General features: G+C 42.2%; 1 protein-coding gene across 2 annotated transcripts in view; it reads left to right on the top strand.

Annotated features, from left to right (window-relative positions):
• Positions 1-21,809, top strand: part of SLC25A36 (solute carrier family 25 member 36) — a 34,754-nt gene extending 12,945 nt beyond the window's left edge. For both annotated transcript variants that reach the window (XM_069975376.1, XM_069975375.1), the window contains 5 exons: positions 3,895-3,972; positions 5,942-6,042; positions 12,910-12,976; positions 16,950-17,239; positions 18,980-21,809. In XM_069975376.1, the coding sequence (XP_069831477.1) occupies positions 3,895-3,972; positions 5,942-6,042; positions 12,910-12,976; positions 16,950-17,239; positions 18,980-19,173 (730 nt within the window). In that variant the 3' untranslated portion in view covers positions 19,174-21,809. The remainder of the gene's footprint in view (positions 1-3,894; positions 3,973-5,941; positions 6,043-12,909; positions 12,977-16,949; positions 17,240-18,979) is intronic.
• The last annotated feature ends 1,007 nt before the right edge of the window (positions 21,810-22,816 follow it).

The following is a 22,816-nucleotide window of genomic DNA, read 5'->3' as shown; positions in this document are numbered from 1 at the left end:
TCTTATACACAATGTCAGCATTGTATCATATATACCACCATAATGTTGGCTTTATTTTAATCACCAGTATAAATTCTCCAGTATATCAGGCATTTGTTGGCTGCGATGGATGTTTTTGATGTGTTTTACGCCTGTGTATACTATACAGTGGGAGACACGTCAAGTTTCATGGCTTATTAAGGCGATTACAGTAGATGACCAATCTGTAGCATGAGTGACGCACTATTGTTTTTCTGACAGATGCAAAGGCTGCAAATGACTTCCTGAGGTGCTGAATGGTAGCCAATGAGCCTATCAGTTCTAATACTGCCCCATATAGTTAAATCACCTGTGAACAGTTTTGGTTTGTTCTCTTACTAATTTGTTTGCCTTTCAGCCTGACTGGACAACATTAGCGAATGAGAAGGATGTATGAAAAGGAAGCAGAGTAAATGGGGATCTTATTGACTAGATGTGTGTTTGCGTGAAATCCTGCTGACTTTATCCATACCTGTTTGTATCATGTTCTCTTTTTTTTTTTTTTTCCACCCCACCTCGATTTCAGCCTATCCCATGTTAAAAGTGCAGCACACAGGAAAGCGAGAGGCATTTTGGTGATATCACTGCTCCCCCTGCAGTGGGCTGATATCTGCACACTACATGTAACACATGGCTTCTCAATTGGGAGAATAAATGATTGGTCATAACTAGAGATGAGCGAACCTCGAGCATGCTCGAGTCGATCCGAACCCGAACTTTTGGCATTTCATTAGCGGTGGCTGCTGAAGTTGGATAAAGCTCTAAGGCTATGTGGAAAACATGGATACAGTCATTGGCTGTATCCATGTTTTCCAGACAACCTTAGAGCTTTATCCAAGTTCAGCAGCCACCGCTAATCAAATGCTGATCGTTCGGGTTCGGATGGACTCAAACCCGAACCCGGTTCGCTCATCTCTAGTCATAATCCAGTGAACCCATCCTTCCTTCCTTTTTCCATTGCTGTTTTCAGGCATATATACAGATAGTCAGACATTACAGAATTACACACTAACTATCGAAACAAGAGGAATGGTGGCCCTGCATCCAAGAGCTTACTCTAGGAAAAATGGGGTTGAGACATAGGCCCCGTTCCCACTGAGCAAAGCTAGCGGAATTCCGCGACGGAATTGTCCGCCGCGGAATGCCGTTAACTTTGCTCAGTGGGAACGGGGCCATAGGCAGAAAGTGCTTTATTTGTGTAATGTTCTAGTCATTGTATACAAATAGGGTCATGCACATAAAGGTGTGTGTGCTGCTCATGCAAAGTGCATGAAGCCAATAGGAGCAGTGCTGATCGGGTGGTGAGTGGGGGGTAGGGAGAGTAATTTTGGTAATGTTTTAGGCCTGCCGAGAGAGATGAGTCTTTAGGGCACATGTTTGAGTGTTGGGAATGAGTTTTTGGGATATCAAATTAGGGCAGTATGAGCAAAGTCTTGGAGATGAGAATAAGAATTTGGATTATGGAGTAATTTAATTTTAGGGTACAGACCATGTGGTACGATAGACATAGTAGTAGCTGTCTGCTCAGGCTTTGGGATGAGTGGTGGGTATCAACCTCTACGGGTCCTTTTACAAACACGCGTCTGACAGATTTTGAAGCCAAAGCCAGGAACAGACTATAAACAGGGTGCTGGTCATAAAGTCTGAGATTTCTCCTCGTTTCACATTCATTCCTGGCTTTGGCTTCAAAAATCTGTCATATAATCTGACAGAAATCTGTGTGTGTGTAATAGGACCTTAACTCATCTATATATGCCCTGACAGGGCAACTAGGAAAGGGGCTACAAAACGGCCTAAAGACTATTCACAAAGGTCCTGCTGAGTGCTGTGCTGTCAGAGGAAGGGACACTATTGCTGTTTTTAGTTTCCATACTAGCCTTATAATGTTATTTAAAAGGGTTGTTCACCAAATTATTTTTTCTTTCAAATCAACTGGTGCCGTAAAGTGCCAGAGATTTGTAATTCACTTCTAATAAAAAAAATCTTAAGTTTTCCAGTACTTATCAGCTGCTGTGTGTCCTGCAGGAAGTGGTGTTTTCTTTCCTGTCTGACACAGTGCTCTCTGTTGCCTCCTCTGTCCATGTCAGGAACTGTCCAGAGCTGCGGCAAATCCCCATAGAAAACCTCTCCTGCTTTCCAGACTGGAAATAATACAACTTCCTGCTGGGCATACAGCAGCTGATAAGTACTGGAAGGCTTGAGATTTTTTAATAGAATTAAATTACAAATCTCTGGCACTTTATGGCAGCAGTTGCTTTGAAAGAAAAAATTTTTTGGTGTACAACCCCTTTAATGATCAGTCATGATCCGCATGTTCACTTCCCTGCCCCGACCTATTTCATCACATGAGGAGCAAGTATGTCAGCCAGAACATTAACATTCCTAATCTGAGCCAAGCACATGACCTATTAATCAATAATTATATCATGAGGAGTTTCCTTACATTTCTTATGTAGTCTACTGTGTAATTTTTTGGGGAGTGGTATAAAATAATGAGAATGCCCTTTAGTGTCTAGAAAGCGTTATAAACTCAACACGTGGCAATGGCATTATCTGTACCCTTCTATATACTGTACCCTACCATAAGCATGCACACTTATTGGCTGCACTCCATGTCAGTAAGAAACTATATTCCCCAGCATGCTAAGCTGCCAGAAGTTCTTGCAAGGCTTTTTTTCCCCCTTAGGGGCCCTTTTACACAGAAAGATTATCTGACAGATTATCAGCCAAAGATTTGAAGCCAAGGCCAGGACTGGATTTGAAAAGAGGAGAAATCTCAGACTTTCCTGTATGACCTGATCTCTGTTTATAGTCTGTTCCTGGTTTTGGCTTCAAATCTTTGGCAGATAATCTGTCAGATAATCTCCCAGCCTCCCCCCCCCCTGACTTCTTATCTGTGCATTATCAGACAAACACGTCTTCATTACAGAGAAGCCAGTGAAGACGGGCTCTGCTCTCTCCATTCTATCCTTATGGAAGGGGAGAGGGGCCGAGGGAGATGAGGGAGCAGGAAGAGGTGACATGAAGGTCAGCTGTTTGTAGACTGTCTGGGCACCTAAGACACTGGATTCTGGGGTCAGAAAGGTCAGTGCTTATCTATGAACTTACTGAGAGAAGATTGTAGGGTGTTGTGCTTTGCAGGACTGCTCCGTGCTCAGTCACTCCTAACGGCCTCTCCCCTCTCCATAGCCACATAATGGAGTCAGAAATCCTGCTTCTTCTGAAGTGAGGGGGGAGGCTGGGAGATTGCTTTTTTTAGTACAGAAGGAAACTCTTTCGGTTTATAAAACCTATTACAAAGTTTCTTAAAATCGCTTGAACTGTTGATATTTAATGTTTTTTTTAAAAAAAAATTACCCTGAAATGACAGTTACGCTTTAAGTAACAGCTTCTAAGCTATTACTGTAGCTGACCTCTCCCCACACAAAGTCACATTCACTGCTTTTAAAATTCCTCCCTCAGGACTACAGCAATATTCAGATTTTTCTCCTCTTGGTAGGATAGTTCTTCCCCTGCAGGACTTTCTAGTTTTATGTAGATTTACACTAAACACTCTCTAAACGTTCTCATACAGTGTGGGTTTTCATTTCTCTTTATTTTCTATCTCCTTACTGTCAGTACATGGATCTTTCCTGCTTGCACGAAGATAAGAATTCCTGATGGAACCTAGCCGGCACAGAGTAGTTTCATATTAAATGTTATCGTGTAAAAGCAGGAAACCTTGTCTGTATGTCCGCTGAGCGTGTATGTGTTTATATTGGGTAATCGAGAGAATTAACATGTCTGAGCTAGGCCTGTAGATGGACATCTTGTTTATGTTAGATTATGTAAGCTTTGGTTGTTTCTTATGTAGGATCACTGTCTTTTGTTTTGCAGGATAATTTTGCAGAAGGAGGGTCCACGTTCCTTGTTCAGAGGTCTGGGTCCTAACTTAGTTGGTGTGGCTCCCTCCAGGTAGTGTCTATGGATTCTACGGATTTACTATGCACAGAATCATAGGCTGCACATTACACTAAAGAGCAGGTCACTGCCCAGCTCTGATCTCACAATCAGAACTTTGCTCTACATACCCTTGTCTAAATATAGTGAGAGTATTCACACAAGCAAAGTATAATCTTATTGCATACCTGCCCAGATACAGGAATATATCCAGTTCTGTCATAAAGTATTTATGTACATATAGAAAACTGAATTTTGTTCTTTTTTTGCAGAATAGATTCCAGCTTATTCCAAGATGTTTTATAGACATTACAGACAGCCAGAGATAAATGCCACTATGTATATTAGTCACAGAACACGTACATAACAAAATCATATAGACACGCTAGTCGATGTATTTAGATGTGTATATCCGCAAACCTTCCCCCACCCTGTAAACCCCTATTCCTGAGAGAGATCAGCTGTCAGACTAAATAGCAATATACATGTACCTAAATGCCGTTACACCTAAAAGTGCCAGTGTGCACCAGGTCATGCTTAAGAAAAAACTCTTCTATCATGTATGCAGTTACCGGGAGAACAGTCCCTGAAGTCCTAAAATGTAGAAGCAAAGAAGGAATTGGAAGCAGCGCTCTTGAGAAAGATACCTGTGTGAGCTAAAATGTGATGAATGCTTCCTTTGGTAGTTTTTCAGGGCTGTATATTATGTCCACAATCCGCAAAAATGGGAAGGTGATAGTTAACCTCTTCACTTCTGCCATACGGCGATATATGTTCCTACTGTTAATGCCCCATGCATTGACGTGCATTGGAATGTGTCAATATGAGCATCCCTGCTCACATTAGTATCTCAGGAGCCAAGCATAATGACAGACAGCTGCTTGCCATTAAAGAGGTTATCCAGCACTACAAAAATATGGCCTCTTTCTTCCAGAGACAGCACCACTCTTGTCTGCACTTTGGGTGCAGGTTTTGTAACTCCGTTCCATTGAAGTTAATGGAGCTTAATTGCAAACTATACCTGACCTGGAGACAAGATTTGTGTTTTCTCTGGAAGAAAGTGGCCATTTTTTTTGTAGCGCTGGATAACCTCTTTAACCCCTTAAATGCTGTGATCTATGGGGATCGCAGCATTTAAGGGAGTCATTGGTGGAGTCACTGACCAGGACCCCACATTTTTCCCAACAGACATAGCAATAATACTGTATGAGAAGAGACCTCTATAAGAATATTGTCGATAATACTGATCAATGCTATGCAATGGCATAGCATTGATCGGTATAAGCAATCTACTGATTGCACATATAAGGGACCCCCTTTCCCATTATAGAGATAAAGATATGTAAAAAAAAAAAAAAAAAAAACTAACCATAAAAAAATTGTTCCTCAAGGGTGAATAGGGTAAACGAACAGAGGAGGGAAAAAAACAACAGGAATTATATATCAGGAAAAAAAGATTATGAAAAAGTGATCAAAAGTTTTCTTTTACAAGAATAACCCAATAAACAATAGATCATAGTGAAAAAAAAAGCCATCCAGACCTGTAGGTGGAAAAATAAAAGCGTTATGGCTCTTGGAAAGTAAGAAGGAGAACACTGCTTCCATGTGACCTGCATTAGTGACCTAAATTTCTACATTTAGGGCTGTATTAAGAAATGCTATCTTTGCTTAGTTTCCAGCAAAAGCAAGTCCATGCCTGTTACAGATCTGATTTAGCTTTTGTATAATTACAGGGTGGGGTGTATAACCATAAAAAAATTGAGGAATCAGAAGTGGTTGAAAGAGGGTTCCTAGGGATTTCACTGCCAGTCTGTATGACATTTGGCACCTTCTTTGCTTTACCAGCAACCCATAAAAATGCAGCGGGTGATTCTTGTCATCTCAAGTTTCTAAGCTCATCCCTTCTGTGTTTAGGTAACAAGTACAAACACTGCTATCACAAGGCCTGACCTGTGACCTGACCCTGTGCTCTATCTTTCTGCAGGGCCATATATTTTGCAGCTTACTCAACCTGCAAGGAGAAGCTGAACCATGTGTTTGCGGCAGATTCCACCCAGGTGCACATGGTGTCTGCTGGGGCGGCAGGTATGTAACCTCAGCTATGAGTGACTGATGGTAGTGGGTATAAGGCATACATACCAATAGGAGAAAGGAATAGTCTCTTTGCTGCTTAGTATGCTGCCAAGGAAATGTGCAATTTATGTTTCCTCTTCTTTTTTTTTTTTTTTTTTTTTATAAATCCTATGAAACTTATCTCATTCTTGTCACTATCAGTACCTTTTTTGAATAGTCTTTTGCCTATAGGTTCTCTGCTCCTTACGGGGAGTATGTATTTTATTCTATTAAATTTGATCCTTCTGAGGAAAAAAGCAGAGAAACTTCCCATTGTATGAAGATTCCCTGCTTTCTTCTGACGGGATCTGTTGCTGTATTACAGCCATAAAGTAAGAATCGTGATGCATTTGCAGTATGCAAGACCTGTGTCCCTTTATAGTAACAGCTTACATTTCCACTGGTTAGCCTATTGAGAGATAGTCAAGTGTATATACTAAATTTATCCAAACTGCAAAGCTTTTACCATATATCACAGATTTTCCTTACAAATCTGACGTGTATTTAATCCAAATTACTATCACATTATCTAAGGGACCATTTATACAGGAAGACTATCTGACAGATTATCTGCCAAAGATTTGAAGCCAAAGTCAGGAATGGATTTGAAAAGAGGAGAAATATCAGTCTTTCCTTTATGACCTGTTCTCTGTTTATAGTCTGTTCCTGGCTTTGGCTTCAAATCTTTGGCAGATAATCTGTCAGATAATCTTCCTGTGTAAATGGACCCTAAGTAAATGTAGTCCAGCCAACACATGGGTGAGTGGCTAAACTACAATCATTACTATGCCAGCACCTGCTTACATAATTATAATACCCGTTCTCTATCTTACACTATGCTGGCCTTATTGCTTCCCCTCTATATACCAGATGCCTTTCTTTTTTAGTCTATGCTTTTTTAACCACTCTATTTCTCTCATTTGACACAACATGTGCATTTATACAAGCTCACGGGTTAGAGTAGAGATCCCACTTAATGTTTCCTTTTAGCCACCTAAGCCAAATGCTTTCCTTTCAAACTATAGATTCAGTGTTGCTGAACTTTTGCTTAAAGGGGTTGTCCGGCGATAAAAAATTATTCACAGAATAACACACATTACAAAGTTATACAACTTTGTAATGTATGTTATGTCTGTGAATGGCCCCCTTCCCCGTGTCCCACCACCCCCACCCGTGTACCCAGAAGTGTGGTGCGCTATACATACCTGTCACGTGCCGACCACGGTCTCCGATCCTCAGCAGTGCCGTCTTCTTCGGGAGGCCAGTGGATCTTCCAGAGTGCCGGCCGCCCTCTGCAGCGTCATCCGAAGCTCAGCCACGATTGGCTGAGCATAACTGTGCTCAGCCAATCGCGGCTGAGCGGCTGATGACGCGGCCACGTCATCAGCTGCTCAGCCGCGATTGGCTGAGCACAGTTATGCTCAGCCAATCGCGGCTGAGCTTCGGATGACGCTGCAGAGGGCGGCCGGCACTCGGGAAGATCCGCCGGTCTCCCGAAGAAGACGTCACTGCTGAGGATCGGAGACCGTGGACGACACGAGATGCGGTGAGTATAATGCACCACACTTCCGGGTCTAGCGTGGGTGGGGGGAAACACGGGGAAGGGGGCCATTTACAGACATAACTTTGTATGTGTGTTATTCTGTGAATAATTTTTTATCGCCGGACAACCACTTTAAGCGAGATTACCTAATGCTTTAGCTTGTCATACAGACCATTACGTAAACTCCTAGTCACTCATGTGGCCAAACATAAGAGATTTGTTAGGCTGGGTTTACAACTGCATTTGCACTGTCCGATGCACTGTGGCATGAGAAAAATGGAATTAAACATATCCCGTTGACTTTAGTAAGTCATATGCTCTCTTGGTTCAGCTCAGTTCCCAACCATTTTTGTTCAAATAAACGCAAAGCAAGTTTAAGTTCAAAATTTTCCATGAAAGTCTATGGTAACAGATAAAAACAGAAGGGTGTTCAGTTTACACCTGTTCTGTTTGGATCCATTTATCTACGTAAACGGATCCATTCAAAGCGGTTGGCTTAATGCAGATGTGAACCCAGCCTTAGCATGTTCATTTGGTTTGGTGGGATCTGCTCATCATTTCGGTAATCTAAATATTAAAGGGCAACTTCCTTTCAAATCAACTGGTGTCAGAAAGTGCCAGAGATTTGTAATTTACTTCTATTGTGTATTATAGACATATATTATAGATATGTAGCACATACAGCAGCTGATAGGTACTGAAAGACTTTAGATTTTTAATAGAAGTAAATCACAAATCTTGTGCACTTTCTCACACCAGTTGATATGAAAGAAAAAAAAATCACTGGAACTGGGCTTGTGTGGGACTAAACATTGATCCCTGGCAGCCCAGTGATCACAAGAACATTTGACCAGATACGAGTTGAGCTGCCATTTAGCTATACAGCAGCAATACCTTGAATAAGGATGAGCTGGAGTAGTGGACACAGCCCATGGATGATGTGATCAGTGGGTTGTCCCATGCCTGTCACAGTGTTTTGGGATATCCTAATGTTACATATTCAATGTTTAGTTCCATCCAAACCTTTTAATGGGTAAGTATATGATCAGCTTAATACATATGACATAGCAAAATGTAAGACTATATTTTACCATGTAAATAAAGAATGGCAAATGTTTTTTCATTCATTGAAATGTACGGTTCAAAAAAAATTCATACAAAATGTCATACTGATGTGATACAGACTTTCTTATTGATCCTCCCCTGAATGATTTCCCTCTTCATTTCATGTTTTGTATGTATTATTTATTTTTATTTTTTTTTCTATTTTTTTTCCAAGTTCTGGCTTTCTTTATAAACCCTTTTTCATTTTCAGTCTATCCTTTTTCTTTTTTTCTTTTTTTTATATATACCCTCTATCTTTTTCTACTCAGCAGTATTTTTTTCCCCTCCTCTCCTTAAGTCTATGAATTTTATTTTGTGAAATCCTTTCCGTGGGTTTCTTTGGTACGCATTGTTGTGGACCACTGCTTGTTGTTGCGATACAGAAAAGCCTGTGTCTATTTTAGGCGTTTACTGTACATTTCCACTGTGAAAGGCGCGAGATTGTGTCATCTCATGCTCGCCTCCTGCAGGTCTCGTCCTGCGGAAATATGGACTAAGTTAACCCTCGTGAGTACTTGACCCAGCTTCTCTCTGCAGCCAAAAGCGTAAGAACCGCACATTGGAATTGTAATTTGCCTTTATATGGGGAACAAGCAAAGAGCATTGAGAAATGTTAGGAAATACAGATAATTGCTTTGTATTACGATACAGATGTATGAACATTGACAAAGTCATATTGTGTAGTTGAGGGGTGTGTGTCCGCACGCGTGCACATGTGTTTCATTCATCCCTTCATAGTATGTGTAGACTATTCCTCCAGTAAACAGTGTTGGTGCATTCATTGACGTGTGATATACATATCTGTATTACACTCGTGAATTACCATATTAGATTTGTTTTTGTTTTATACCATTCACTAATTTACCAAGCCTTATGTTTTGTGCCCATGTAAAGATGTGTATTTCAATGGTTAGCCAGACAGTTAATAAATTGCCAATGGAATCTATTCACTTATTTTCATAGAAGTTACTCTGCTTTCCAAGTGTCCAGAGAAGTCTGGAATGAGACTGGACTTTGGAACTTTTAGAAAATGGAAAGTGGGAAGACTTGATGAATGAGATGAGAATTTAAACTTGGTGTACTCAAAAACACATGGGGGAGATTTATCAAACTGGTGTAAAGTAGAATTGACTCTAGCAACCAATCAGATTCCACCTTAGATTCCTCACACTCTTTGAAAAATGAAAGGTGGAATCTGATTGGTTGCTAGGGGCAACTGAGTCAATTCTACTTTACACCAGTTTGATAAATAAACCTTCCCCCTAGTGTGCATATGTTACTACGGATCCTCTTGAGTGTGTCATACGCATGCTGTTGGGGGTTTAATCAGTGTTGTTGAATATTGATTATTACATTTTGTATGTTTTTGAGTGCACAAAGTTTATGTTCCCTTTTCTTCCTTTATGTATATTAGGTCACCACTGATATCCACTTCCTGCTCCCATATCTACACACAGGAAATGTAGATTAAATAGACTTAATACTAGTCTCCAGTGCATGTAAAAGATCCACCTATCCGTTCTGTTATACAGGGAATTACAGCTTTGCACTGGCCAGCGCTTTATTTGCAGACAATCCGGCACAGTGGCATTTATAGTCTGCTTGCCAGCTTGGGATATTATCGAGATAGTATTTGTGTGTTCTTGGCACAGTCCAATTGGAAACTGGGCCAAAGTCACAGATGTATTATCTTGTCCCAGCATTAAAGGACAATCTCCTTGTGTAACTTTCTGACTGTGAATAAGCTGGGACAACATAGTGAAACAAATACGAGGGCCCGCTGTGTTGTAACCTTCTAAATGTGTACATAATGGACAAAGTGTAGCTGCTGGGATAAGCTGGCTTTTTTTCCAACAAGATTACTTATCTGTGGTCTGTTTGACCTGTCTTGTTAAGGTTGATCACTTTTAGTTTAGTGTACATTGTATCTATAATATATAATATAAATGCAGACCTCTATAACGCTTCTCTGAGGTGGATAGTTGCAGTTGGTGCCTCTCCAAGTTATTGACACATGTTCAAAATGCATGCGCCATATACACTAGATTAAATTTTTCCAAACCTTTGGCAATTTAAGGTGTAGGGGGCCTCCTGACTGCGCCCCAACAGTAGATGTTGAGGGAGACCAGTCTGGCAATTTGAATTTTGACTTTGTCTTTTTGTTTTTTGGTAGATAAACCTCCATCGGAGGTGTCTCGTAGGGGATTCGTTCCTCTCTTGATGTAACTATACCAAGTAAAAATCTTTATGGGCACCATAATGATTGCCATGAGTGCTTACCTAGTTCAATGCTTGCAGTTACCTCTTATATGCAGCCCTTACAGCTAAAATAAGACTGCATTGCTCTTTTTAATGTATTTATTCAGCCCATACTATTGTATTGCCCCCAAGCCCTTTGATGTCAGGTTATGGTTAGAACATCCTCATGGGCCAAATCATCTGGTTTGTAGCCTGTCTCCATGAGTGTTGATGTGTGAATGTTGGATCTGTCAGGGTGTATGAACACACCATGGTCTCTCTCTTTCTCCTCACTCTGGCACCGCATGAACAGCACTCTTGTTTCTTTATAGATCTGGACATTGCATTGTTATGGCCACATCTTTGACCAGTAACCACACACAAGTCATCTTCTCATTTTCTTTGTTGTACCTCTTAATACTGTACTGGAGACACAGAGCATGTGCGCTATGTTATGGGGCAGCGGTAATGCTTAGAGGGTGGATTGCTAGACTGGTGAAAGGGAGTATTCTTTAACTGTCTCCTTCCTAATAACTTCATATGTATGCAAGATAGCTGGTTTAGGTCACATTTTTCTAAAACCTCAGCAGCCATGGCATCATATTCACATTTATACCTTTTTTATTACTTCTGATAAAATCCCTTTGAAGTATAATACTCTTCAAGAACTTTAATGTAAGGGCAATATAATTCACATAGATATATTAGGGTTTTTTTTTTTTCACAAGGGATCTGTCATCACTTTCATGCTGTCTGACTCACAAGTCCTCAGTAGAGATGAGCGAATCTACAGTAGGAATGAAGTGAATCACTTTGTTCCTATGTGCATTCTGCTCATCAGGCTGCAGGCTTTAAAGTCTGCTCTTCTCTGTGCCGATCCTTCCTAGGTGCTGGAAAAAGATGGATCCAGTCGTGGGATTCTTCTCCCAGTTTCCAAGGACTGGGTCTATCTTTCCCAATGCCCGGGGAGGAGTGGCAGGGAGCAGAGCAGACTTCAAAGCCCACAGCCTGATGAGCGGATTGCAGATAGGAACAAAGTGATTCACTTCATTCCTACTGTAGATTCGCTCATCTTTAGTCATCAGGTTTGTACCTGGTGGCGAAATCTTTCTTTATACCCACTCATGGTTGTGAGGCCTGGGAGAAAATACTAGGGACCACCTCAATGACTCCTGGTTCAGGCAGCATTAAAATAACAAGTAGTGTTGAGCAGACTCGACAAACTGTTCAGGTTCGGCAATATTCTCCAAACCTGAACACTCTGCATTTTGACTCCCAGCGGCTGGAAAAGTTGGATGCCGCCCTAGGGCCTATGGCTGTATCCATGTTTTCCTATCCTATCCATCCAGGTATCAGGAGTCAAATGCAGAGCTTTCAGGTTTGGAGAACCTTGCTGAACTTAAGCAGTTCATAGAGTCCGCTCAACACTAGTAACAGTCCTTTACCTGGGTCTCAGCTAAAAAATTCTCATTTGTGAATTCCTATTGTGAAGCGGCTCCGCAGAGGGGATGGCGAGGAGACAGCTTCCTAAATTATTGACTTATGAATTCTTGGGCTCAGATAGAAATTTCCACTTTTTTATTTTTGTTTTTTAAATGTTTATATTGCCCTTTTTAAAGTTCTTTAAATAACTTAGATTTCCCAACTGAAACAATGTTTTCCTGCCTGGAGTCCTTGTAGTGCATTGTTTCTGAACTTTATTCCAGTCTTACTTGGTTACAATTCTCACACAGTAGATGTGGCTCATACCTTTTACAGTCGGGTGGTGGGATTAGTAGAAAGTAGCTTTATTGTAATACTGAGAACTATGCATCCCCCTAGCTTTAAACCTAGCTGATCCTTTTCCTCTGACGCTCTGTAGATTCTCTTTCACATCATTACTGCGTGTTGTGATTGCTGACTGACTGGCTAGTGTTGGTCTGATACAGAATAATGATTTAGTGTCATTTATTTAGGCTTTACGGCAATTACGGCCACCAATCCCATCTGGCTGGTAAAAACACGGCTACAGCTGGACGCAAGGTAAGATTAGTTGCCTGGCTACAAATGTCACTTAGTAGATATGTATTGTACCTTCTGTAGCTCTGGCACTGACAGTGGAAGCTTGATTTACACCTTATATCAGTGTTTGGCACAATGTACCAAATCCATGGAAACAGATTTCCTGAGGTTAAATCTCCACGTATTTGCATTTGAGATACGCTACTTAAGTTAGGGATATTTGGCCTCATCGTGAGATTTGTGGAAAATATTAAAGTGTACACTAAAGTGGTATGATATCGTGGGGCATTCAGGTAGATGCGTGCAATGGTGATTTCCTCATTTCAAAAATGTATTGAAATCAAAGATTAATTTTGTTCCTACTGTAGATTCGTTCCTCTCTAGTCTCAATAACTTGTCATGTGCCCTTGAGCATCAATTACAGCTTGAGAACAATGTCTTAATGTCTCAACTTATTGTCTGCTGAGGCATGGCATCCCATTCTTCTTGAAGGGCGACCCTCAGGTCATCGAGGTTCTGGGATACAGATTCATGAGCTGTTACAAGGCAACTCAGCTGATCCTATAGGTTTTTCTATTGGATTCTGGTTTGGAGAAAGTGCAGGCATCTCCATCTGGGGTGGTAATCCAGTCTCTGTCAGCCATTCCCTAATGATGAAACCTCGATGAGCTGGAGCATTGTTCATGAAGATGAAATTAGGCCGGTGTTTATGCAGAGGCACAATGACTGGACTAATAATGTTACTCGGGTGTCCTGCAGTTGTGTTGACTAGACACTTCTGGCCACACTGTAGAGACTTTAGAGAAGGTCACATTAGGTTCACCTTTAAAAGTTAGAGTGCATTTTAGGTTCAATTTGAAACTATACCCGCAAGCCAAATACCCCTAACCTTTTGTGAGTAGTGTAAGTGCGTTTAGCTGTCTGTGGGTACAGAGTCACTTTAAACCCTAATCTGACCCCCCCCCCCCCCCCCCAAAAAAAAAAACCAACAAAAAAAAACCACTTGTACCTTCGGATAGCTGCTTTTTTTTCCAAGATCTGTTCTGCTGTCCGTTTGGCAGGTGATGCAGTTATTGTCCTAAAAAAAAATACTTTTAAACTTGAAGCCCCGTGCCCTACGGGAGTATCTGTGCCCTTACTTTGCACAACCCCTCCGTCCCTCCTCCCCACCCTCTTAATCATTAAGAATGCTCCAGGCAGATTGCCTCCTATTCCTCACCTGTGGCAGCCCGACACATGGGCTGGATCTTTAAGGACCTGTGCAATTTTCAGCATGTAGAAAATGTTTCAGTGGCATTCCTAATGCTAAAGAGGGTTGGGAGGAGGGACGGAGGGGAGGGGTGGTGCAACGTTGGGGCACAGATACTCCCGTTTGGCACGGGCTTCAATTTTAAAAGTTTTTTTTTCTAGGGCAATAACTGCATCACCTATCTGAAGGTTCAAGTGGTTTGGGGGGGGGGGGTCAGATTATGGGTACAGAGTCGCTTTAAGGTCCATGTTCACACTACATTTTTAGGTAGTTTTTAGGGTTAGAAAATTGCTTTTTTTTACATTTCAAAACCCTCAAAAATACTAGTATTTTCACATTGAATTCTACTCATTGTAACCAGTTGGTTGCCAACCACTGCCTTCAGCCATTTACATCCCCAAGTGCAGTTGTATTTTGGAACATAAAGGCAACCACAAAAATTTGTATTTTGCAAAGAGAAAAAATTGGAAAAAGCTTTTAAAATACAGCCGAATGGAAGGTTTAGGCAGCATGAAACTGTTAACGGGTTCCCTTAAGGGTGCCTTCACACCTACCGATTCGCAGCGTTAATAACGCTGCAAGTCTGCTAGGTCCTGGCAGATCACTGTCATTACATAAACGCAGTGGTCTGAACGACCGCTGCGTGTATGTAAGTCTGCCGGCCGCTTAACTCCTTCTGATGCCGCCCGCCTCCCACTCCAGCTCTGTATACATTACCTGTCCTCGCTCCACGGGGTCCCGGTGTCCTGCTCTCCCGCCCGGCCAATCAGTGGCTGCGGCAGGGCGACAAACTGATTGGCCGGGCGCGAGAGCAGGACGCCGGGACCCCGTGCAGCGAGGAGGTATGTATACAGAGCAGGAGGTGGCCGGCCGGCATCAGAAGGGGTTAAGCGTCCGGCAGATTTACATACACGCAGCGGTCATTCAGACCACTGCGTGTATGTAATGACAGTGATCTGCCAGGACCTAGCCGACTCGCAGCGTTAAAGGGGTGCTCCGGCGGGGGGGACACTTTTTTGGGGGGGGATCGGGGAGGAGGTGGCTGAAATAAGACGTCCACTTTCCTCCCCAGTTCCAGCGGCGGGTCCCGCATCACGGCGCTCCGGTTCCCAGCCGCTTCCGGGTGTCTGACGCGGGCCCGAGATGTGACGTCTCAGGGCCGCTCAGCCACTCAGTGAAGGAGGCGGGATCAGTTTGAAGTCCGCTCGGATCCCGCCTCATTCACTGAGTGGCTGAGCGGCCCTGAGACGTCACATCTCGGGCCCGCGTCAGACACCCGGAAGTGGCCGGGGACCGGAGCGCCGTGATGCGGGACCCGCCGCTGGAACCGGGGAGGTAAGTGGACGTCTTTTATTTCCGCCACCTCCTCCCTGGTCCCCCCCAAAAAAGTGCCCCCACGCTGGAGCACCCCTTTAATGCTGCGAGTCGGTAGGTGTGAAGGCACCCTAAGGGTCTGTTCCTGTATGTGGACCCTTAAAGGGGTTGTCCAGCAAAAAATTATTTCTTTCATATCAACCGGTGTCAGAAAGTTATAGTTTTATAATTTACTTCTATTTAATCTCCAATCTTCCAGTACTTATCAGCTGCTGTATGTCCTGCAGGAAGCGGTGTATTCTCTTCAGTCTGACATACTGCTCTCTGCTGTCACCTCTGTGCGTGTCAGGAACTGTCCAAAGCAGGAGAGGTTTTTATATGGGGATTTCCTACTGCTCTGAACAGGTACTGACATGGACAGAGGTGGCATCAGAGAGCATGATGACAAACTGCAAAGAATATACCACTTGCTGCAGGACATACAGCACTTGATAAGTACTGGAAGACTGGAGATTTTTAATTAGAAGTAAATGACAAATCTATATAACTTTCTTAAACCAGTTGATTTGAAAGAAAATAAAAGTCCCTGGTGTTCCCCTTTTAAAGGGAATTACTTACTCCTACTAAGTTATTGCTTACCCCATAGCTCTGACTGTGTTTACTTGGTTGCAGCGTTGATGTTCCTGTACACCAGTGCTTCTTAATTCCAGTCCTCAGGCCTCACCAACAGGCCATGTTTTGAGAATATCCCATACAAAGCACAGCTGGAATAATACCTGATGCACTGAGTATAATTGTATCACCTGTGAAATACTAAGGAAATCCTCAAAACATGACCTGTTGGTGAGGCCTGAGGACTGGAATTGAGAAGCACTGCTGTACACTCATGTGACCACTGCAGCCAATAGCATGCTTCAGAAATCTTGTACCATACTGTTAAGGCCAATAACTGGCTGCAGTATTCAGGCACATCACTGCTCCTGTCAAGTGAACACAGCTAAGCAGGGAGAACTAGAGCGGCAGCACTAGTAAGCATCGCTGCCTCTGTTCTTTTATAGCATTTTCTTCATTTGTTCAATATTCAGTACGACTCTGCTTTACTGATAGTACCCACCTGTGTAGCCGTAGGCTTTCTGCTAGCCCCCTCAACCATAAAGGGGCCAGGACCAAAAAAAGTTATAAGACCCCCTTTAATAAAGCAGACCCCTCTGTAAAGACGGCTGGCTGGCTCTTGTATCCAGTGGCAATTGGCCAATTTTCTCTGAATGTTTATTTGATCATACCTTTCACTCGCATCGGGGAAGAGAACAAATGACCATGTAATAAGATCATGTGCATAGCGGGTCCACCAAAATAGGAGTGGCTTAGAATTTGGTACAAAATACATAATCAAATATATCACCTTTTTTCTTTTTTTCTCCATTTTTCTAGGAACCGAGGTGAAAGACGCATGAGCGCTTTGGAATGCATCCGGAAAGTGTACAGGGCAGATGGCTTGAAGGGTTTTTACAGGGGCATGTCTGCCTCGTATGCCGGCATCTCTGAAACTGTTATCCACTTTGTTATTTACGAAAGTATTAAACGCAAATTGCTGGAACATAAGATTGCCTCAACCATTGATGACGATGAGGAGTCTGTGAAAGAAGCTTCTGATTTTGCTGGACTCATGTTGGCAGCTGCAACTTCCAAGACATGTGCCACCTCAATAGCATACCCTCATGGTGAGCAGATGTACACAGTGTTATATATTCTGCTTCATTTTAGTACAGTCTCTTGTCTGGATGAACACTGCCTCTCTGTGGCCAGCCTTGGTTCTATGTTCAGATTTTGTTCCTTGTACACATTAGAAGAAAGCTATGCTTTTGAGTGTCCTTCAAAGGCTGTACAATTGGGCACAGGGATGTAATGGGTATAAATATTTACAAAATATGATATTTTCTACTCAACTTTTTTACAGTTTTTGTACAGTCAGACAAACTTATAGAGAAATGTCTTTGTTCCATCCACTGAATAGCAACACCTCTCGGGTGAGATTGCAAGCGGCTCAAGAGGTGTTGTTAATAAGTGGTATTATTCCATCCAGTAGAAGCTGTATGCTGTAAACTCCTAAGTTCCTATACAGTTATCTCTTCCGCTTCCCTATATACATGAACGTGCGACACTGCTGCACGTTTCAAGTATTTACAGTGGTGAGGAAAGGGGTAAGCCTCAGCCACGCAGCTCTGGCTTCAGCTGAATTCCCTGAGAAGGGTCAGGCAGTAAAAATCTTTAGATCTCTTGTTCTTAAAGAAAACAAAGAACATCCTTCTTTAAAACCTTCTCTTTTAATAAAGTCTACCAGGTCCAACTCTGAATAAAAACTGCTGACATGGTTAGATAGCTGTTAGGTGAAAAAGAGACATGTTGCCTTTCAGATATCTTTCTGCGCTTCCATAACCTAGATTTTTTTTTTTTCTCCTGTGCAAAGTCTCAAGAGGCGTTCCCAAGCTGTAACACCACCTCACACCCCATTCCTATCTCAACCTGATTGACAATCATCTCAACCCTGACTGTTAACCATAGAGATGGAAGGGGTAGCGAGGAAGCATTACAGCCCCCTACACTTTAAGAGCTTGGGAAAGCCTCTTTGACTCTTTGCTCTGAAGAAAAAAAATGCGTTTTTATGATCTGGAAACGCAGATAGATGTATGGAAGGTACATTATGTCTTCTTGACCTAACAGCTATCCAAACATCGTCAACAGTTTGAAACCAGAATTGCAGCTAACAGATTCACTTTAAGAATAAGAGAGCTAAATAAATAAAAGGCATTTCCTGGAGAACCCCCCCAATTCACCTAGAGCAACTGTGGCATTAGTTTTGCACATGGATAGAATGTCGCCGTCAGGGGAAAGCCCGTATCGCGGCTGCACATCCCTGACAGGCCACACAATGGAGTTTGCGGCTCCGGCCGCACTCCATTGTGTTTAATAGTGAATTGGGATGCAGGTGCACACTGATGCGCCTGCATCCCAATTCAGCACAAATGAAGATCATCTGGCTGGTACTGCAGTACCGGTTGGGTTGATCTTCACTGACACCGGCTGTTCTCTGACATTACTGGGTCACAGAACAGTGGCCTAACATTGCAAGTTAGGACAACCCCTTTAAGATCTGACCACGTTACAAATAGAGATGAGCGAACCTGAAGCATGCTCGAGTCGATCTGAACCTAAACTTTCGGCATTTGATTAGCGGGGGCTGCTGAACTTGGCTAAAGCCCTAAGGCTATGTGGAAAACATGGATATAGTCATTGGCTGTATCCACGTTTTCCAGACAACCTTAGAGCTTTATCCAAGTTCAGCAGCCACCGCTAATCAAATACTGAACTGAACCCGGTTCTCTAGTTAAAAATGTTGAGCTGGAGTTTCTAAACATCATAATATTAAATGTTTTTTTCTTTTTAAATTATTATTTTTACAGAGGTTGTACGGACAAGACTACGTGAAGAGGGGACAAAATACAGATCTTTCTTCCAGACACTGTCGTTAGTTGTGAAGGAAGAAGGCTATGGCTCCTTGTACCGTGGTCTCACTACGCATTTGGTTAGACAGATCCCTAACACAGCTATAATGATGTGTACCTATGAAGTGGTCGTCTACCTGCTGAATGGATAGCAACCTGGAGTGTGTTGTCTGTGACGATGGGAGACCAAAGGAGTGAAAGTGGACCAGAGGGCACCTACTGAACAATGATGGTGATAACAAGCAAAGACTCAATGGAACCATCATGGAGTGTATCATAGCTGCTGCTGGAAGTGCTCATACCGCCTTCATTATGTGTGGTCTTTGGCCACTTGTGCAATGTAATAGTCAGAGGGTATTGCTGGGGAAACCCCACTCATTTCAGGATTGCCATTTCCCCTTTAACTGGTGCAATGTGTTGAGCTTTTTAAGTTTTGACATTGATGATGAGAATGAAGTTGCATATAAATATATAATCTATATCTTTCTGGTTTACAGTGTACAGATGTAAAAAGACAGCCTTCTTATCTCTCTGCATACTGTAATCCCAGCAAAACACTTCATCTACCATCCACATCTTGTGTATCTATCTGCTGTATATCCAATTTCTCCATCTAATGAGATATGTGAGCTGGGATTGGAATGATTCTTATGGATATCCCTTTGATAGTTTGATAGTATTTTGCAACACGTCTTGACATTATGTTTTGGGTTATTTTTTTATATTAAGTTGCTGATGTTTTGTGCATCAGCTGAATATGTGCACTTCATCCCATGACCAAAGCAAGGCCCCTTTAGTTCTCATCAAACAGCCTTCTCTAGCACCAACTACTGCATTCACTGTCTCTACCCCTGCAAAGTTCACACTCTTCTTGGCATTTATTAAAATGAAAGAATATATATATATTAGATATACTGTGAAAGTATGCTAAAGGAGATCCTTGTGACGCTGCCTTTACTCCACTTAGCCGTCTGGTCAAGAATGATATTGCACCTTTTTACTGATTTCTTTCACATAATATTGACTTTTGTATTATTATTTTTTTTTAAAAATAGTCATTAAGCTTTTTGGTGCTCAGGACATCTTGATATGTTATGTCACGGCATCGCAGCCCCCTCCTTTCGTCCAGAGAGGCTTATACCTTGTTCCGATTAGTTGCCTTTCTGTTTAGCCGTCTACCACATATAGCCACTCCTTAGTAGTAGTTCTGATAGAGAATCCTTATAGCTGAAATATTAGTCACCCCTTACATTTCTGTATAAATAAAACTGACCAGATATGCTGTAAAGTTTCCTCTCCTATAAAACGTTGTATATTTAATATGATGTGCACTTGATTTGCAGTACTCAGTTTTCAGGTTTACTTCTGTTTCGGCAATATACAGTCTAATAGTAAATTATTTCCCTAGTCAACCTTCCATTCCCCGTCTAGATCCTGACCTACAAGTCACTGGTTGCACTACAATATCCATTGTAAAACCACCCATCAGTAAAGCAAAGTAAAGCTTTGTATGAAAAGATATTTATTCAATGTTCAGAACCTCTTACCATATCCTGGGTTATAAACATGGGCTATTGTCATCCGCACACACACGTTATAATAGGCACTTACATTAGGCATGTAACAGTGTGCCCAATAAAATGACTTGGCACTGGATTGTACAGGGTTAAAATGTCTACTGTATCTAAAAACACCTCCACACCTGTCCACAGGTAGTTTGGTACTACAGCTCAGCCCTATTCTCTTAGAGCGGAGTTGGATTATCATACCACTGGACAAAGTGTGGAGCTGGTGGAAGAAGTTAGCCATGTCTTTTCCTATCTTGTGCAACCCTTTTTAATTTGGTTTCTGTTCTTGATGTTAAACACACCCACAGCTCCGAAATAGCCATGTTATACCCTTATTACAGATGAGTAAACCTTGAGCACGATCAGGTTTGTAGGAACCAGAGTGTGCAGCATTTGATCACTTAAGGGTGCGCTCACGCGTACAGGACCCGCAGCAGATTTGAAGTTGCAGATTTGCTTTGTATCTAATCTGGGTCATCAAATCTGCTGTGGATCCTGTGAACACACCCTAAGGCTATGTTCACACGTCGTAAGAGACCGGCCGGATCACGGAACGTCCGGTCTCTGAAAAGATCATCCTGGCCTGCAGTACTGGCCGTATGATATTTATGGCCACAGTCTTCTGATGCGGGCGCATCCGCGCGCGCCTGCATCAGAACTCCCCACAGCACACTATGGAGCGAGAGGCTGTAGCCACTCGCTCCATAGTGTGCACTGACATGGTTTTCTACGCCCGCTATTCACTGAATAGCGGCCGCAGAAAACTGACGTCAGTGGTTTGCGGCGCCGCTAGGGATCCCGGCCAGAGCGTATACTATGTGTATATGCTCTGGCCGGGATCCCATAAACAGCAATGCATCGTATATTCTCGTAATCACGACCGTTGTACAACAGCTGTGATTTTACGAAAATATACGTTGTGTGAACATAGCCTAAGGCTACCTCCAACTTGGCCAGCGGTAATCAAATGCTGAACACTCGGGTTCTAACAAACCCTACCATGCTCAAAGTTTGCTCATCTCTAACCCTTATGCTTTCCAAAAGGCATTGCACGGTGGTTGAAGACTGTATATGCATTGTATTTGCACTGCTTTAGAAACATTTTTCTTCCTTCAACCTTCAAAGCTTTTATTCCAAGCAGATGAGACTCAGAATATTCTCGCTTGTCTCTTTTCATACTGTAACAAGAGTTCATTATTAATAAAGAAAACTGTGTTGTATCTGTTTCTCTACTTGGTACTTACTTGGTTGGTTAGGACAGACATGCGTCATCTCCAAGGTATTGGGGCCCTTCAGAAAAAGGATATTCCTGGTATATGTCCCATATATTTAATCATCTTTTTGATCTACAGTTTCCAGGAATAGTATGAAGCAACATACATATGGCTGAGTCATGTACACAGACGCACACAGTCCCTAAGGCTCTGTACTGAGCCGTAAGCCGACTGTATGCTGCCATATGGTCCCCCTGTACATTGTTGTTATAACAATGAAGACAAGAGGAAGAAAAATGCATCAGATGAAACAAGCAATAAGGGTTTTTTGATTTTTTTTTTTTCTTTTAATGTGAATCCATATGGATGTCATATTACAGCACTGAGCTAGTACTGAGCTCTACTACGGCCACATTCACGAGTCCCATAAATTGGGCTATTACCATAATGGCCTTAGAGAATTGTTAAACCTGGTATGAGGAATAATATACTGCAATAGGTTTTAGGTGACTGATTTTCATAGTTTAACAGAATCACAGATTATTTTCCAAGGTTATAAACCTATGACCTATTCACAGGATATATCAGAACAAGCGTCCCTTGACCCCAGGGTGAACGGAGCAGTAGCATACATGCTCTGACGCCGCACTATTTACCCCCGATGGCATTTCTGAAGATGGCAGAGTATGGTAATCTTTGGCAGACAAGTAGAAAGGGGATTAGTTACAATCTTGAGATAACCTCATAAGATATATTGCACACAGAATCACCCTGCCCTTGGTCACAGATAATGGTTGTGTGGTGATCTTTTACTTATCTGGCCTTGTATAAATAATCTTTATACAGGGTTATGTCTGGATTGACTGGCTTCCAGTTCATTCTTTGCTTTCTTTTAGGAATTTGTCTTCTGATGGGCAAACACACAGTGGCCTCTGTATTGATTTGCCCCTTGTCCCTTTCCAGCTCATCACTAAAAATAGATCTCTGCTCAAAGTTCCCAGGAAATGTAGGCT

The sequence above is a fragment of the Dendropsophus ebraccatus genome, chromosome 6, assembly GCF_027789765.1.
Source record: "Dendropsophus ebraccatus isolate aDenEbr1 chromosome 6, aDenEbr1.pat, whole genome shotgun sequence".
Lineage (NCBI taxonomy): Eukaryota > Metazoa > Chordata > Amphibia > Anura > Hylidae > Dendropsophus > Dendropsophus ebraccatus.
This window is presented reverse-complemented; position numbering and strand designations above follow the sequence as displayed.